The following is a 19,075-nucleotide window of genomic DNA, read 5'->3' as shown; positions in this document are numbered from 1 at the left end:
ATTGGCTTCATATATGTGTAGTCAGCAATTATTCATGGTGGTTTAGTTACAAATACCAATTAATGACACTACTATAATAAACCAATATATTATGATCAAAAACAAATTTGCTGGAAAAGCTCAGCAGGTCTGGCTGCATCTGTGAAGGAAAAATCAGACTTAACGTTTTGGGTCTGGTGACCCTTCCTCAGAACTGCTGTACACTATGATATTAGTATTTTACAGTTTTCACGTAGAAACTTATTATATTTTAATTTTTAATAACTGGCTTAATATTGTGTATGTCTGTGCATACATTGGCAGCTGACAATAACTGACAGTACATGGGTGTCAGTAAACATCTCCACACAGGCTAACCAGAAGTGCAGAAGGTACCGTCATAATTCTGTCACTCCTCTGTTAACTGTGTGAAACAGGATCTCAGTGATTGCCTCCCAATTCAAATGCTTTGTCAGTTTCTTGTACTTGTACTGAATATGAAATAGGCTTGCCACAACGGTGGCAAGCCCAAAAATATCTTTAAAAACAACTCCCTTTGCTTTCTAATCCTGTACAAACATATGAAGTAGGAACAAGAGTAGGCTATGCAGACCCTTCAGCATGCTCCTCTATTCAACAAGCCACGATGTGAAGATGCTGGTGTTGGACAGGGTGGACAAGGTCAGAAATCACACAACACCAGTTTATAGTCCAACAGATCCAACATGGGGCGGCATGGTGGCTCAGTGGTTACCATTGCTGCATCACAGTGCCAGGGACCCAGGTTCAATTCCACCCTCTGGCGACTGTCTGTGTGGAGTTTGCACATTCTCCCCGTGTCTGTGTGGGTTTCGTCTGGGTGATCGGGTTTCCTCCCATAGTCCAAAGGTGTGCAGGGTAGATGGATTGGACATGCTAAATTGTCCACATTGACCAGGGATGGTTAGATTAAGTGGGTTAGAAGTGGGAAATGCAGGGGTAGGGTATTGGATCTGGGCGGGATGCTCATCGGAGCGCCAGTCTGGACTTGTTGGGCCAAATGGCCTGTTTCTGCACTGTTGGGATTCCGGAATACTATATGTTATAAGGTTTATTTGAAAACACAAGCTTTCAGAGCATTGGTCCTTCTTCAGGTGTTAGTGAGAGAGGTAGTAGCAGATGCAGAATTTATAAGTAAAAGATCAAAGAGTTACAACATTGATCAGGATGTGTTAAACAAACCTAAGATGCCACTAAATCTTCAATCAGTTTGAGGGTTTCATTTGATTAAAATAAATATGTAAATCCTCAAATTCCTTACAAAGTCATTGGTCTGAGAGAACTAAAGGTTTTTACAACTGTAAAGAAGAGGTGACATTTTAGGTCAGAAAATGTGTGTTAGGTGTGAGGCCTTGTTTAGAATCTGTTTGGGTTTTGGTCTGGAGTCAGATTGGTTTTATTTTTAAATGTAGGAATTTAAAAAATGCTACATTGACTATCTACAAATTGTGCACTTTTTGAAAAAATTGCAATGAATCTGCAAACACAAATTCACCCCACAGATTGATGTGTGCATGTGTGAGAGTGTCAGGAAGACAGAGTGCATGCGCATGTGGCAGAGAGAGAGCATGTGCACGCACTTTTGTGTGTGTGTGTGTGTGTGTGTGTGTGTGTGTGTGTGTGTGTGTGTGGGGGGGGGGAGCGAGGGGTGGGGGTGCAAGAGTGTGCATGCATGAGAGAGAGAGAGTGTGTGTCTGTGTGAGAGAGAAAGAGTACGTCTTGTGGGATAGACTGCGCGTGTGTGTGTCTGTGTGTTGTATGTGTGTGAGACAGAAAATGTGTGTGTGTGTGTGTGTGTGTGTGTGTGTCTACGGGGGGAACAGACTGTGTGTGGCTGTGTGCACGTGGGAGTGTGTGTGTGTGTGTACATGCGCATCTGTGAGGGAAAGAGAGACAGTGTATCAGTGTTTGTATGTGGGAGAGAGAGACAGTGCAAGTATATGTATGGGGGCAGAGAGAGAGTATGTGCGTGAGGAAGACAGAGAGAGTGTGTGAAGTGGAGAGAGGGAGAGAGAGAGACAGAGAGAGAGAGAGAGAGAGAGAGTGAGAGAGAGTGTGTGTGTGAGGGACTGAAACAGTGTGCGTGGTTGTCTGAGTGTGTGTGAGAGAGGGAGAAAGACAGCGTGTGCATATGTGTGTGTGTGTTTCTGAGGGAGAGAGTGAGTCCGTGTGATGTGTGTGTGAGCAAGAGACAGGGAGAAAGTGTGTCTGCGTGTGTATGTGTGTATGGGAGAGAGAGTGCATGCACACATGTGAGGGAGACAGTGTGTGTGCATTTGTGAGGCAGAGAGAGAGACCAAGTGTCTGTACATGCATGTGTGTGTGAGGGAGAGTATGTGGGTGTATGTACGTGAGAGAGAGCGAGTGTGTGTGAGTGTGCATGTCAGACTTTGGAAATCAGAAATCTGTGATTGTGCAACCTATATGTATTAAAATTTATATTTTAATTTTAAAATTTCAAGACATTTACATACCGAACACAGGTTTAAGGCCTCTAATGAACATCAAACTAAAAGCTGCGACTGTTATATGAAAATGATCTTCTGATACTGATAATCTCATAAAAATACATATAATCAGGGCAACAGGGATGCACATTCAAGCTAGTTGTATGTACATTGTGTCTATGGATTCAGTGAGACATAAAGGGCTAAGAGCAGATCACCTTCCTACAATGCATGGGAATGAACCAGAGAAATTGGATGCAAGCAAATTGGAAGAATGAGTAGGAAGAAGTAATTAATTGGCTAATTTACAAAATAAATATTAATTCAATCTTACCTTGAACAGCTGCACACCAATACAAGCAAACATGAACTGTAATAATGTGGTGACTATCACAATATTACCAATGGTTCTCAGGGCCACAAATACACACTGAACAACGTGCTGAAAAGCAACAAATATGACTGATTTATTATTTTTCATTGGTTAAATGCAATTTGCTAAAATCTAAATTCAAAGCTAGCAAACATTTTTGAAAGATAATTTGAAATTTATTCTGCAGGTCAAAGACTAAAAAAAATTATGTTGTTAATAAATTGTGACTTCTTTTATTCACTAATGGAATGTGGGTGTAGCTTTGAAGGTACTAACATGAATGCTAAATTTTGCAAAATGGTTATAATTTAAAATGTACCTTTAACTCATTAATTCAAAGTACAGCAGAGCATTCTACAACTAATCTGTGTAACTGGAAGTCTTTGCAAACAGCTCTTTAAGAGGTGCTGATGTGATCTCAGATTGCCATGGCGGGGAGAAACTCAAATGAAACGCATTGAGCTGTCAAATAGCAGTTTTTGTACCTCTCATCATAGCACACAGTTTAGAGAACCATGGCTGTTAAGGCGTAGACAGGAAGGAGAATTTGAAAGCTCCCAAAAATAGATCCTCTCATTGTTGTGGGAAATATTGGAAACAGAAAATCTCCATGAGGAAAACAGTTTTACCAGAACCAGTTAAACTACTTAAATGGACTGAATGAAGTGTGTCTGGAATTCTGGATTGTCAGGACCATTGTGATCAGAGGGACAGGGGACTTCACCAAGTTGTACCGTTCTGATGATAACTGGTTCCACAGAACTCAGGGAAAGTAGAACTACTGTTGAATTATGCTGAAAATTTCAACCTGACATGGCAGGATGTAATGGACATCTGCTGGAGAACCAAGAGTTTGAGATGTTCCCATTGATGCTTTTTCACTACTAGAAATGTGGCTTACAGTGAAGGCATTTTATAGTATGTTTTGGTAATAGTAATTAGTTAATGCAAAACATATAGTTTTTGTTATGGTGCGATTTATCAGATGCTTGATAATTAAAAATTGATGTATGCTGAACTTTATTTATTGCCCAAAAAGTTTAAAAGTTGAAATCTTGTCTTTTGGTTATTTCTATGAGAATTGTGGGTATTCCTTTCTTTTACAAACATACCAGTCTTTATAGTGATTGTAACAGTATTGCTTTCGAGAAGGAGTTGGGAAGCAGCTTTCAGTGAACGGCTACACTGTAAGGGAGAGTTCCAGGATTTTTGCTCAGTGACAATGAAGCAACAATTATATAAATACTAGTTAGGGTGATGTCTGACCTAAAGTGGAACTTCAGAAGTGATGAGAAGCTCAATTATGAGGCTGTTCACACAGCAATCACCTAAACTGTGATTGGACTTTGCAGCATAAAGAAACATCATTTTACAAGTTGCATTTCAACATAGTAGCATAGGGGTATTGGTTAGTTTTCTGAAGTTATTTTAAGGAAAAAAAAAGGTCAGAGAATCCTTCTGCTACAGAGACCAGATTCAGAATGTGTCAGAGAGCAAATGATTGCCAACTCTCATGGAAATAGATGCTTACACTGTGGGGTTTAGAGCAGATCGAATCAATGTGGAAGGCCATTGGCTTGTTTTCAGTTCAGGATAAACAAGGATTAATTTTAGTTTGAAGACCCAGAGATTAAAAGTTCAGGGCAGACCTGTCTGAAATTAGAAGTATGTTTAATTTGGTTTTCTTACAGTAGCATTGGGCAGTTCAGGGAAAATACTGCCACTTTGGTTGAAAAGTTTAGCTTGTGAAGCTTCCAAAGCAGTGAAGATTAGAAAGACAGAGTTGTGGAAGGATTCATATGGTAGATTTGAAGAAGATTCAGCGAATTGTCTCCATAGTCCATATAAGGACACTACCAGGAGTCAGCAAAGTAGCAGCCTAAGGAGTTGAAAGATGGGCTACTTTCTCCACATTTGAGGATTTACAAAATATAGTGTCAGGAAACATGTTGACCCTTCTTTGTTCTGTGTGCTTTAAGATCTTTCTGAGTGTATTTTGCATTTATCAATGTAATCATTGTTTGTTCTGTTATCAAAGAAATGGTGTAGCCTAATGTAACTGCGGTTCAGAGATTGATTATCACAGTAACTAAAATAAACAAAAAATGATATATCAAACCAGATTTCATTCTAACATCTGACTTGTCCAGTTGTACCATCAACTCAAATCAGAGCGTGCATCATGTGTGGTTACAAAATACTCCCCCATACATTCACACACCTGTACTCAGAACTTACTTAACATTCATTTTATGCAGGGTTCAATTACCTTCAATCCCTTCGCTCTGTTAATGGCTCTCAAAGGTCTTAATACTCGCAGCACTCTGAGAATCTTTACTACTGCTATTGCGCTGGAGCTGAAAAAAGAGAAATTATATTTATCAAGGAGCAAAATTCTTTTCCATTTATTGAAATCAGTATCAATTGGGGGTGGTGGGGTTTGTGGCAGCTTTAAACCTCTGGTACTCATTTGTGTAATTTGAATCAGGTTCTTGCCTGAAATCAGCAGATGGGTGAAAGTTGGGCTGGTCAACAGACAGGAGTGCAATGATGTGCAGCAGGAGTGCAATGACAGGCAGCAGAATGTTGCTACTGGAGTCATAAAGTCACACAGCATGTAAACGGACCCTTTGTCCATGCTGAGCAGGTTTCCTAAACTGAACTTGTTCTAATTTCTTGCGTTTGGGTTGTGTCCTTCTGAATTTTTCTTATCCATGTACCTGTCCAAATGTCTTTTAAATGTTGTAATTACACACCACTATTATTTCCTCTGGTAGTTTGTTTCATGTTCACACAGAAAGTGGTGTACATAAGTTGCCCCTCAGTTCCCTTTTAAATTTTTTCCACTCAATTTAAACCTCTGTCCTCTAGTTCTGGACTCCTCTACCTTGAGGAAAAGACCTTGGCTATTCACCTTATCTATGTCCCCTATGATTTATAAACCTCTATAAGGTCACCTGTCAGGCTGCTACACTCCAGGGAAAAAGTCCCAGTCTATCTAACCTTTCTTTATAACTCAAACCTTCCAGTCTTGGGAATGTCCTTCTAAATCTTTTTGGCACCCTTTCAAGTTTAATAACATCCTTCCTAAAGCAGGGGACCAGAATTGTATTCCAAATATGGCCTTACAAATATCTTGTAAAATCGTAATGATATCCCAAACCCTGTACTCAACACTCTGACCAATGAAGGAAAGCAAGTCAAAAGCCTTCTTCATTACCCTCTCTGCCTGTGATGCCATTTCTGCCACCTTCAAGGAATTATGTTCCTGCATCCCTAGGCCTCTCTGTTCCTCAACTCTGCCCAGGGCCCTGACATGAACAATGGAAGTCCTGCCCTGGTTTGTCTTACCAAAATGTAACGCCTCGCATTTATCTAAATTCAACTCCATCTGCCATTTCTTGGCTCACTGGTTTGATTGGATCAAGATTCCATTATACGCTTACATAGTCTTCTTCATTGTCCAGCATCCCACCAATTTTGGTGTCATCTGCAAATTTACTAACCATGCCTCCTAGATTCTCATCCAAATGATTTACATAAACGATGAACAATAGTGGACCCAGCACCGATCCTTGCAGCACACAACTGGTCACAGGCCTCCACTGAACAAGTCTCTGCCACCACCCTATGTTGCCTACCATCAAGCCAACTGTATCCAATTGGCTAGTTCTCCCTAGATCCCATGTGATCCTAACCTTACTAACCGGCCCCGTAACTTATTCCCTAGATTCGCATGATGTCTAGGGATACAGAGAGTGAAAGAATCACAGAGTCATACAATCCCTTTGGTCCAACTTGTCTCTGCCATCCAGACATCTCAATCTGATTTAGTCCAATTTTTCAGCATTACCTGAAACCTATCCCCTCGAGTTATGGACTTCACCATGCCAGGAAAAAGACCCTGCCTATTGACCTTATCCATTCTCCTCATGATTTTATAAAGCTCTATAAGGTCACCCCTGAGCTTTGACACTCAAGGGGAAAAAAGGCCCAGCCTATTTAGTCTCTCCCTACAGTACAGGGATACAGTATACCACATTGGCAGATGTTCACCTGCACATCTGCCAATGTGGTATACTGTAGCCATTGTACCCGGTGTGGCTTCCTCTACATTGGGGAAACCAAGTGGAGGCTTGGGGACCACTTTGCAGAACACCTCCACTCGGTTCGCAATAAACAACTGCACCTCCCAGTCGCAAACCATTTTAACTCCCCCTCCCATTCCTCAGACGACATGTCCATCATGGGCCTCCTGCAGTGCCACAATGATGCCACCCGAAGGTTGCAGGAAAAGCAACTCATATTCCGCTTGGGAACCCTGCAGCCCAATGGTATCAATGTGGACTTCACAAGCTTCAAAATCTCCCCTTCCCCCACTGCATTCCAAAACCAGCCCAGTTCTCCCCCTCCCCCCACTGCATCCCAAAATCAGCCCAGCCTATCTCCGCCACCCTAACCTGTTCTTCCTCTCACCCATCCCTTCCTCCCGCCTCAAGCCGCACCTCCATTTCCTACCTACTGCCTCATCCCGCCTCCTTGACATGTCTGTCTTCCCTGGACTGATCTATCCCCTCCCTACCTCCTCACCAATACTCTGCTCTCTACCTATCTTCTTTTCTCTCCATCTTTGGTCCGCCTCCCCCTCTCTACCTATTTATTCCAGTTCCCTCTCCCCATCCCCCTCTCTGATGAAGGGTCTCGGCCTGAAACATCAGCTTTTGCGCTCCTGAGATGCTGCCTGGCCTGCTGTGTTCATCCAGCTCCACACTTTGTTATCTTGGATTCTCCAGCATCTGCAGTTCCCATTATCACTCTAAGTTGGGGCAAGGCCAGTTTTGATGGTGTTAGACAGAAACTTTCAAAAGGTAACTGGGGGAGGCTGTTTGCAAATAATGGGATGACTGGGGTAAGTGGCAGGCTTTCAAAAGTGACATATTGAGATTGAGGGCCAACATGTTTCTGACTGTGAGAAGGGAATGGCTGGCAGGAGTAGGAAACACTGGATGACTGGAGATGTTGAGGTTCTGGCCAAGAAAAAGAAGGAGGCAGATGTTAGGTATAGACAGCTGGAATCAAATAAATCCATTGAAGAGTATAACGTGTAGTAGTGTAACAAGGAAATCTGAGGAGTGAAAAGGCATCATGAGATAGCTTTAGCAGATAAGGTTAAGGAGAATGCAAAGAGATTCTACAAGTATATAAGGGCAAAAGAGGAACTGCAGAGAGAACAGGGCCCCTTAAAGTTCAATAAGGCCATCTATGTGCGGAACCACAGGAGATGCATGAGATCCTGAATAAATATTTCACATCAGTGGAAAAAGATATGGAAGCTAGGGAAATAAATAGTGATATCTTGAGGATCCACGTTACATAAGAGGAGGTGCCAGAAGTCTTACAATGAATAAAGTTATATACATGTGTTCTTCCCTGGACTGACCTATCTCCTCATCTATACTCTCCTCTCTACCTATCTTGTTTTCTTTCCATCTTCGGTCCGCCTCCCCCTGTGTCCCTATTTATTCCAGTTCCCTATCACCATCCCCCTCTCTGATGAATAGTCTAGGCCCGAAACGTCAGCTTTTGAACTCCTGAGATGCTGCTTGGCCTGCTGTGTTCATCCAGCTCCACACTTTGTTATCTTTCCCCAATTTAGAACTCTGTGGACTAGTCCTATCCTTTTACATTCCTATCTTAAAAATAGCAAAATCATCATCACCGGTCTCAAAGTGTTTTCCCACTAACATCTCAGCCACTTGCCCTGCTTTATTGCTGAAAACGACATTGAGTTTTGCCCCTTCTCCAGTAGTGCATGTACATATTAACTCAGAAAGGTTTATTAAACACGCTTAAATTCCAACCCATCCAAGCCCTTAACATTATGCCAGTCCCAGTCTATGTTTGCAAAGTTGACATCCCCTACTCTCGCAACCCTATTATTTTTATAGCTATCTGCAATTGCCCCACATATTTGCTCCTCAACTGACTTAGGGAGCCTACAGTACAATCTGATCAAAATGATCACACTCTTATTTCTCAGTTCCACCCATATACATTCTTTGGACGATTGCCCAAGACCATCCTCACTAGGTACTGCCAAGATGTTTCCGCAGCCCCACGTATCTAACCATACTCTGTGTTCATCTGCCTTACCTATCAGGCCTCTTTCATTGAAATAAACGCATTTAAATTCATCAAATAAATGCAGTGTAACTATTCCCCTAGTTTGAGATGACTCCACTGATAGAAACATCTTCTCCCTCTCTCCCTATTTATTTCAGAACCCTCTCCCCCTCCCCATTTTCTGATGAAGGTTCTAGGCCTGAAACATCAGCTTTTGTGCTCCAAAGATGCTGCTGGGCCTGCAGTGTTCATACAGCTCCATACTTTGTTATCTCAGATTTTCCAGCATCTGCAGTTCCCATTTTCTCTCCTTCTCAAACACCTTCAGAATGCTTCAAGAAGGTGACCTGTCATTCTTCTAAACTCTGATGAATAAAGGTTTAACCTGTTTGGCTGTCCTGAATAAGTCAACCCCTTCATCCCTGAAATCAGCCTAACGAACCTCTTTTGAACAGCCTTCAATGCCAGTTATCTTTTCTTAAATACAGGGACAAAAACAATACACAGTACTCCAAACACAGCTTCACCAACACCCTGTACAGTATAACAAAACTTTTCCATTCTTAAACTCCAAACCCCAGCAATAAAGGCTAAAATTCCATTTGCCTCCTTAATTTCTTGTTGAACCTGTATGCTAAAATATTTGCATTTTGTACATGAAGACACCCAAATCTCTCACTTTTAGTCTTTCTCTCTCTATTTAAGTAGTAGCCTGTATTTGATTCTACTATATCAAAGCGCATGACCTCATACTTTACTACATTAAACTCCATCAACCAAGTTTTTGTTCACTCACTCCCCATCTAAATGTATACCCCTTTTAGTTTCTTTATACTGTCTTCACAACATGCCCTTCTATTTAATTAGGATACATTACACCGGGTCCCTTCTTCAGGTTATTATTAATAATTGAGGTCCAAGTTAGATATTTCTAACCTGAAAAATGCAGATCCATCGTCACTCCTTGCCTTCTATTTGTTATCCAATTCTAAAACCACGCCAGTACATTACACAACATCGTGAGACCCCCATCTTGAGCACTAAATTTTAAGTGGGACTTTATATTTTCAGAAGGCCATCAATAAGTACACAGCTACCAGCTTTGTTTTATAAACTCTGCTTGCTATGTTCTCAAAGAACATTAGCTAATTTGTAAAATATGATTTGCCTTTAACCCTGATTCATTGTGTTACGCTTTTCTAATGCCCTGCTACTCTTCTTTAATATGGACTCTACAATTTTCCCAATGACAGATACTAGACTAACTGGCCTACAGTTCCCTGTTTTCTTTCTCTCTCACTTTTGGAAGAAGATCATCTCATTAGTAGTTTTCCAGACCACTAGAACCTTCATGGAATCCCGTGAGTTCTGGAATATTTTGACAAATGTTTCCACTTACTTTAAATACCATCAGGTCCTAGTGATTTGTCTGTATTTAGTCCCCTTAGTTTGTTAATTACTTTGTCCCTCAAAATAGATGATGTTAGAAGACCTTTCCTCCCATTCGCACTTTGTTGTTGTTCTGGTGAGAGTCAAAAAATGTGGAGCTGGTAAAACACAGCAGGTCAGATAACATCTGAGGAATATGAATGTCAACGTATTGTTATGGAATGTTTGTCCTGTTCTGAACAGTAAAGACTGATATTTGCCTTAATTTTGATTAGATACTCTCCTTGATCAACTTTGTTAGCTGCAGATAGACCACCTTTTCATCTTGTCCTCTTTTTGACTGGAATCCAGTAGATGGGATTTGTGTGAAATGATCATCCTTTGATTATAAATCTGTTGTTGCTCAAAAACTAAGTAGTCTCTATTTGTTCTTTAAAGCAAATACAGGAATTTTTTTTAATGTTGATTTTGCAATTGTTGAGTCAAAAGAGTCGTGCTGGATTTTCTGAGGAGTGAAAATTTCTCTCCACTTCTTATTTACAAATCAAGAGATCAGCGCATTTCTGACAAGGGATCCATTTAATGTTTTTGAGAAGATTTGTAGCTTGGGTTGAGGATGAGGTTGCAGACTCGCTTGCTGAGTGGTGTGTTTGATGCAGACATTTCATCACCCTGGCAGGTAACATCATCAGTGTGCCTTCAGTGAAGCACTGGTATTCCATCCTGCTTGTTATTTATATGCCTCGGTTTGCTGAGGTGGTTGGTATCACTGCTGGTTCTGTTCTTCAGTGGTTTGTATATCGGGTCCAGTTCAATGTGTTTATTGATGGAGTTGGAATGCCACACCTCCAGGAATTCCCTGGCATGTCTCTATTTGGCTTGTGTTATTATGGATGTGTTGTCCCAATCAAATGTGTGTCCTTCTTTGTCCATGTGACAACTGGTTCTGTCTGTTGGTGGCTAATTGGTGTTTGTGTATCCTTATTGCCAGTTTTCTTCTAGTTTGGCCTATGTAATGTTTTTCACAGTCTTTGCATGATATTTTGCATATTACATTAGTTTTATTGGTTGTGGGTATGGGATCCTTTATGTTCATCAGTAGCTGTCGCAGGGTTGTTGTTGGTTTGTGGGCTACCCTGATACCTGGGAGTCTGAGTATTCTGTGGTCATCTCTGACGTGTCCCTGGTATATGGTAGGGTGACTAGTGTGTTGGGCCTGTTGTGCCTTTAGCTGTGGCCTGTTGCAGAGGTAATGGCGGATCATGCTTTTTGGGTATCCATTTCTTTTAAAAACTCTGAATTGTATCCTTTCATCATATCTTTAATAATACATTTTAATAATTATCCATAATAATGGATTGAGAACTGGTTGGCCAGCAGAAAACGGGAGAAATAAACAAATCTTTTTCTGAGTGGCAGCCAGTGATTGCAAAGATCAGTGCTTGGACTGCCAACTATTCACAATATATATTAATGATTTAGATGAGGAAACTACATCACACATCCCCATGTTTGCAGATGATACAAAACTGGGCAGGAGGATATGTACCGGGATAATGCAGAGAAGCTTTAATGTAATTAGATAAGTAAGAATGTGGATAAATGTGAGGTTATCCACTTTAATAGCAAACACAGGTAGGTAGACTATTGAGGTTGTTGACTTTCTTGCCAAGCTGGCTTGTTTTCATTCAGACAGTTTGTCATCATGCTAGGTAACACCATCAGTGAGGCCTCCAATGAAGTGGTGTTGTTCTACTCTGCTTAGAATTTAAACTTCCATTATGGTGCCATTTCCAGTTTTGTTCTGTGCAGGTTTATATATGGGGTCCAATTCTATATGTTTGTTGATTGCCTTATCAGTTGAGAACCATGTCTCTAGGAATTCCCAATCACGTCTATGTTTGGCTTGGGCTACTATGGTTATGTTGTCTCAGTTAAACTGATGGCCTTCATTGTCCGAGTGTACAGATATTAAGGAACGTTTGTCGTGCCGTTTTGTTGTTAGCTCATGTTCATGTATTCTGATGGCTGGTCTCCTTCCTGTATATCTAATATAATGCTTGTGACCGTCGTTGCATGGTATTTTGTAAACTACGTTGGTTCTGCAAGTTGTGGGAATGGGGTCTTTAATCCTTGTGAGTGTTTGTCGTAGAGTGGCTGTGGGCCTATGAGCTACCATGATTCCTAGTGGTCATAAGAGTCTTGTCATCAGTTCTGATATGTTTTTGATGTAAGGCAGTGTGGTCAGAGTGTTACAGCATACTATGTCCTCTTGCTGTTGTTTGTTTAATAGGCATCTGTGGATGAAGTTGCTGGAATATCTGTTCATAGTGAAGATTTTGTATAGGTGCGCTTCCTCTTTCCTGCATAGTTCTGAAGTGTTGCAGAGAGTCATAGCCTGTTTAAATAGTGTCCTAATGCAGCTTTATTTGTGGATGTTGGGGTGGGTGCTGTGGAAGTTGAGGGAATCAGAATACACGAACATCGGCTAGCAGCAAAATGACACGACATACGTCCCTTAATATCTGTACACTCGGACAATGAAGGCCATCAGTTTAACTGGGGCAAAGTAGACATAGTAGCCCAAGCCAAACATAGACACGCACTGGAATTCCTAGACGCATGGTTGTCAAACCATAATGCAATTAACAAACATACAAAATTGGATGCCATATACAAACTCTCACAGAACAAAACTGGAAATGACATACGCACCCTAACGGACCAAACTGTATAAATTCCAAATACATTACAGCAACATCGCTCCATTGGAGGTTTCACTGATGATGCTACCTAGTATGATGACAAAACGTCTGAACGAAAACAAGTCAGTTCAGTGAGCAAGTCACCAACCTCACCCACAACCCGAGCTACAAATCTTTCCTAAAACCTCAAAGTTAGATTATTATCTGAGTGATGGCAAATTGACGAGTGGGTTTTGAAATAAGACCTGGGTGTCCTCATGCACCAGTTGCTGCAAGTAAGCTTACAGGTGCAGCAATGGTGAAGAAGGCAAACGGTATGTTGACAATTATAGCAAGAGGACTTGATAACAGGAACAGGGATGTTTTACTACAATTATACACGGCCTTGGTGAAAACATGCCTGGAGTACTGTGTGCAGTTTTGGTCTCATTACCTGAGCAAAGATGCACTGGCTATGGAGGGAGGGCAAAGAAAGCTTACTGGTCTAAATCCCGGGATACTGGGACTGAGGTTCCAGGAGAGACTGAATCAGTTTAAAAGAATTAAGGAGACTCTCACAGAGTCTTATAAAATTCCAGCAGGATTAGACAGGGTAGATGCAAGAAGGATGTTTTCGATAACCAGGGAGTCAAGCATTAGGAGTCTCAGCCTAAGGATAAATCTTTTATGACAGAGATAAGAAGAAATGTCTTCCAGAGAGTGGTGAGTCTGCGGAATTGTCTGCCACAGGGAAACCGTTGACGCCAAAATATTAAAGACTTTCAAGAAAGGTGTAGATATAGTTCTTAGGGCTAAGGGATCGAAGAGAGTATTGACAATACTGAATGGTGGAGCAGGCCTGAAGGCGAAATGGCCTAGTCCTGCTCTAATACTCAGCGTTTCTATTCAACACTTGATGATATGCTAATTGATACTAAATTCCTTGGTTTTCCTCTTTCACTTTTCTTGATTAAAAAAGCCTTTGGTATGTTGAGTAAATGTGTAACAACAAAATATGTATATTAATGATTCACTATTTTTAATTCTTTGATGTAGTAAATCCCAGGGCACCATTAATCTTTTGCAATAACATCTAATTTAAACAATTATTGCATGTACATTTTGATATGAATAAAACATCTGATCTAATTTTAAAACTGATAAATAAAACTATTTGGATGAAAATCGAGAAGTGTATTATTATTACAGATATCAACTAATTTAGGATTGTTTTTGCATTTTTAGCTATTAGATTTTTTGAATTCTTGGATTCTTTTCATGAACATTGTTAATTGGATCTGGAACATTTGAGTACAATCTTCCCAAACTTCTGAAAAACAAATTCAACTATGAATTATTTGTTTTAACATGATCATTGTACAGCTTTATACTTATGATTTTGCTGATATCACTGTTGGTTAAATTGCTATTTTTTTCTTTCCAATGCTTTTGGTTTGAAATGCCATCTCAACCATTCCATATTACTCAAAAATTAAGCAGAATAGAGGTAACGTAGGTTGGGGACAGTGTAAAGTTACAACTAACACAGCTTGCTTAATACTTCTCAATCCAAATTTTCTGATAAATTACACTGGCACAAGATGAACATTTTTATTAAGTTAAAAAAAACACAAAACTACTTTGTAACTCACTCCATTCCAAACGATATAAGAGAGACGCTAACCACAACCAGGTCAAGTATGTTGAAATAATTCCTGCAGAAGGAGCCTTTGTGAATGAATGCACCATAGGCGGTCATCTGTGAAAAGTGACACAAAGATTTGGCCATAATGATATTTTTCAAATGCAATATAATTAAAACAAAGTCTTTGATAACTATAAAAATATTGTTTAGTGTTTTGAAATATTTAAATAGATATGAATTAAAAGATTATTTCCAACTGAAAACTGATGCAGAAGGATTTATCCCTGGTTTTTCCATTTCTTAAAGTGATGAGCTGACTTTAAATCAGTTGGAAAATGTCCAATCGAATAAGTTGTCAAAACAATGACTTTTCCACAAATCACTGGTCTCCAATATCTATACTATCTTACACCGACATCTCTTTCTTTTGATTTGTTCTTTTAAAGGACGTGAGTGTTTCTCACTAGATCTGAATCTAATACTCATCTCTAATTACTCTTGAGAAGGTGATGATCCACATTCTTAAACTACTGTAGCTCCTGTGGTGTAGACACACTTACAATACTTTCAGGAAGGATCTTCCAAAATTTTGATTCATTGACAGTGGAGGAACAGTGAATTAGTTCCAAGTCAAGTTGGTATGTGGCTTTGAGGGCAAGTTGGAGTTTGTCATGTTCCCATGCAGCTGCTGGGCTTGTCCTCTGAGGCAATATAGGCTGCAGTGTTTGCAAGGTGCTGTTGGGAAAGAGCCTTGGTGAGTTGCTGCAGTGTATCTTGAAAGTGGTAGACATTGCTGACACTGTGCTTCTACGGTAAATGCAGGGAATGTTTAAAGAAGGAAATCGCATGTCAACCTTACAAATTGCTTTGTATAGGATGGTGCTGACCTTCTTGAATGTTGTTAGAGCTGCACTCATGTTGGTGAGTCGAGAGTATTCCATCATACTCCTGACTTGTGCTTGTAGATGGAAGGCAGGGTACGTGGAGTCAAGAAGTGCGTTACTCACTGCAGAATTCTGAGCCTCTTACCTTTTCTTGCAGCCACAATCTTTATACGGCTGTTCTTGTTCAGTTTCAATTTCAATGTCACTTCTGTACTTGCTAGATGTAACTGGTATTGCATGACAAAAGTGACTTGTTCTTACACTAATGCCTGTCTTTTTGTCTATACTGGAAGTAGTTTTTTTTAGTGCTAATAAGCTGAGAAATTTGCCTACATTCAAAATGTTTGGAACTTGCATTTGAAAATGCTGGCCTGAGACCTCTCACTACTGATCAGCAGCAGATATAAATTGGCCATCCTTTTGAAACTAAACAGCTGAGGTTCACAAAATAAAAATATCTAAGTGAGCATCGATACAAGAGCTTCACAATGCTAAACTATATTTTTTTTGGAAATTGTTTAAAGAAATAATTAAATCTACACAAAATTAATTTCTGTAATTTGTTTCTTTCGTGCGGGTTAAGGCAGGAACCATTTGGTTTTGATTATGTTGTCATCACCTTACTTAATATTGCATTTCACAACGAGAAATCCAATTTATTGTGCAATTACATACATATGTTAAATCTGTCAAACATTTTTGGATGAGCTTCCTTCTCACCATAAGGTAAATTATGCTTTATAGTCTTTTTCAATGCAGTACTTGGGTGGATTGTTACTAAAGTGAAAACTAGATATAGAAATATTAGAATCTATGGACTCACAAAGTTAACTCTGTTTCTCTCACCACAGATGTGGCCATACCTGCAGAATTTCTAAAGAAATATGATGTTTCAGTGCACTAGTTTCGTTCTTTGAGTCAAAGACCATTCAACTAGGTTGAAATAATTATTTTAACTATGATGAATGGGTCCTATGCATATACATAGGGGAAAAAAGCAGGAGACAGAAACTATTTAAGTAGCTTGTGAAAAGCCAGCTTAGATGCAAGAGTCATAGAGTTGTACAGTACGAAAACATCTAACTCCTGAGTAACTATTCAACCAACCCTATGCTTAACACATACACACTCAACTACAACTCCCCATACTCCCTACACTTTCTAGACCATGACCTGACACCTGTTCTTGTATCCCCACCACCACGCTCTCCCGCTAACCTGGCCCCTTCATCCCCACCTTGCTCCAGACCCAACATCTTCATTCTCTTCCTCTGGAGCTGGTACCTGCCTTCCCCACTCCAGAACTGACCTTGACTTCTCCCGCCCCCATTTTTTTTCCTCCATTAGGCACTCCCTCACTTCCTCTGCTCTGAACCTGATCAACCTCCATCCAATGGGACTTGCAGTTCTACTCTAGCTGTGGAACTGATCTTCCTCTATCTCCACGGGACCTGAGCTTCTCTTTGTCCACTGTTGGATCCAACCTATCATCCAACCCTTCCTCTACTCTCCTACCTCTTTAGATTTGATATCTCCCACTCACCAGAACCTACTGAAAACACTGCATCATGTATCTCCCCCTACCCACCTGGTGCTCTACCCTAACACCCTACCACTTACCCACTTAGCATCATACTCAACTGACAACTTATCCATATGCCTCTTTAACTATTTGGAACCTACTCAATTTGCACCCTAACCATTTGGCACCTAATCTCTCCACTAGGAACCTACTTTTTTCGCACCCTGTCCACCTGACACCTTACTCCATACCCACTTGGCATCTTACATACATAGTACCCTAACACATACCCACTTGGCACACAATTCCCACCTGGACCCCCATTTACCTGGAAGCCTACTCTGCTGGCATCCTAACCTCAGACTTAACTGAGGTACTTACCTTTAGACCGGAGCTGTCAATGTCTGTGATTCTGGACATTTAAATTTCAGAATATGGTAGCTGATTGCATGAAAAGGAGGCAAAGTTTGCCTTCCCCCAAGAATTCTGCATCATGAGAGATCTGTCAGAGTGAAAATATGACTCTGCATCACTCCTCAGAAAATCTGGTCCATTATTCTCCATATGATTTTGACTTTATTCAAAATTAGAGAAAGGAATTCAAAAGAATCAAATACTAGCAGATCTACTGTGGCATTGTTCATGATACCCATAGAGTTTACAGTTTTTTTTATATAAGGAGTAATAACTTATACATGTTGAGTCTTACATAAGTGTCATGCAGTTAAGGTATTTGATTATGCCGATAATGCTTTAAATACATGACTTCCAAACACATCCAAATTGATTTCCCCTTTCATGTTGTTAATTACCCATTCATGCTACCTAAATTATTAACAAAGCTAATGAGTCTAAGATACTGGATTAAAGAAATTAAATTAGTAGCTCATAAAGGTGCTGGCTTCTGATCCCTGAAAAGGTACAGGAAATTTAGTACCACAAGTTCATAGTAAGCAGTTGAACAGTTATAAAGAACATGTACAATTGCCAATTTGTAATGCTTGCTTTATAAAACAGATGAATCGTAGAAAGGTCACTAGACTTGAAATGTTAACTCCACTTTCTCTCCGCAGATGCTACCACACCTGCTGAGTTGCTCCAGCAATTACTGTTTGTTTTAGATAAATTGTATCTAAATCCTTTTTGAGGCTATCAAACATCATATCTTAATAGTATAACTAGATGTCTTTTACTACAGATTCAAGATGCAACACATCTGACTTTCTTCCTGTTTTAAGCTTTGGTTTATGCCAGCTGACCCTGAATGTCAACTTATGTATACCATTTGACCACGGAAGCATTTGCCATAATCAGTAATTCCACAAGAAATTCCAGGTTAGATTTGATGCCTTTGTACTTCTAGTATATAATCTTGCCCAATGAAAGTACATATGCAAAATGGTACAGGTATAATCTTGAACATTGTTGCTCTCCTTTCATGAATCACTGGATCTGCAGTTTTCAATTTCTTGCGCATGTCTTTTTGTCAAATGACTCCTGTAATATCATTTAATATTTTTGTGATTACTGTTCATAAAAAGTGTAAATTTATAAAATCATACAAACAAAATTTATATGCCTTACCTTTAATATGATTTCCACTGTAAAAATACTCGTGAAGACATAATCTGCATAGGTAAGGACCTGTAATATAAGAATATAGCATTAAATTCAGTGCACTTTTCTATAAGCAAAGCATTGTAAATGTGAACAAGTAGAATTAGAAAAGAATGGCTATAACCATTATCATACCTCAAAAAGGGTTAAATATTAATTTCAAGCAGATTTGCTGTGGCGCATTGTGGCATTATTCATGGTATGTCAGTAATTTGCCTTTTTTTAAAACTGACAACATATAGATGATTATGTAAGGACCACTTCTTTACAGCAACTGTATATATCACATTCCATTTTTTACTGAATTCCTGAATTGTTTCTGGTTCTTGAGTACTGAATTGCTTGATATTTTTCATTATTCTAACTATAAACG

General features: G+C 39.8%; 1 protein-coding gene across 16 annotated transcripts in view; it reads right to left on the bottom strand.

Moving 5' to 3' along the window:
* The window catches only part of LOC125460699 (voltage-dependent L-type calcium channel subunit alpha-1C-like), an 814,036-nt gene that overhangs the window by 231,792 nt on the left and 563,169 nt on the right, over positions 1-19,075 (bottom strand). For all 16 annotated transcript variants that reach the window (XM_048548420.2, XM_048548421.2, XM_048548422.2 and 13 more), the window contains 4 exons: positions 18,670-18,729; positions 14,687-14,793; positions 5,108-5,195; positions 2,800-2,907 (listed from right to left, as the gene is read on the bottom strand). In XM_048548420.2, the coding sequence (XP_048404377.1) occupies positions 2,800-2,907; positions 5,108-5,195; positions 14,687-14,793; positions 18,670-18,729 (363 nt within the window). The remainder of the gene's footprint in view (positions 1-2,799; positions 2,908-5,107; positions 5,196-14,686; positions 14,794-18,669; positions 18,730-19,075) is intronic.

This window comes from Stegostoma tigrinum, chromosome 18, assembly GCF_030684315.1.
Source record: "Stegostoma tigrinum isolate sSteTig4 chromosome 18, sSteTig4.hap1, whole genome shotgun sequence".
Lineage (NCBI taxonomy): Eukaryota > Metazoa > Chordata > Chondrichthyes > Orectolobiformes > Stegostomatidae > Stegostoma > Stegostoma tigrinum.
The sequence above is the reverse complement of the archived record's forward strand: the minus strand, read 5'-3'. Positions and strand labels throughout refer to the sequence as shown.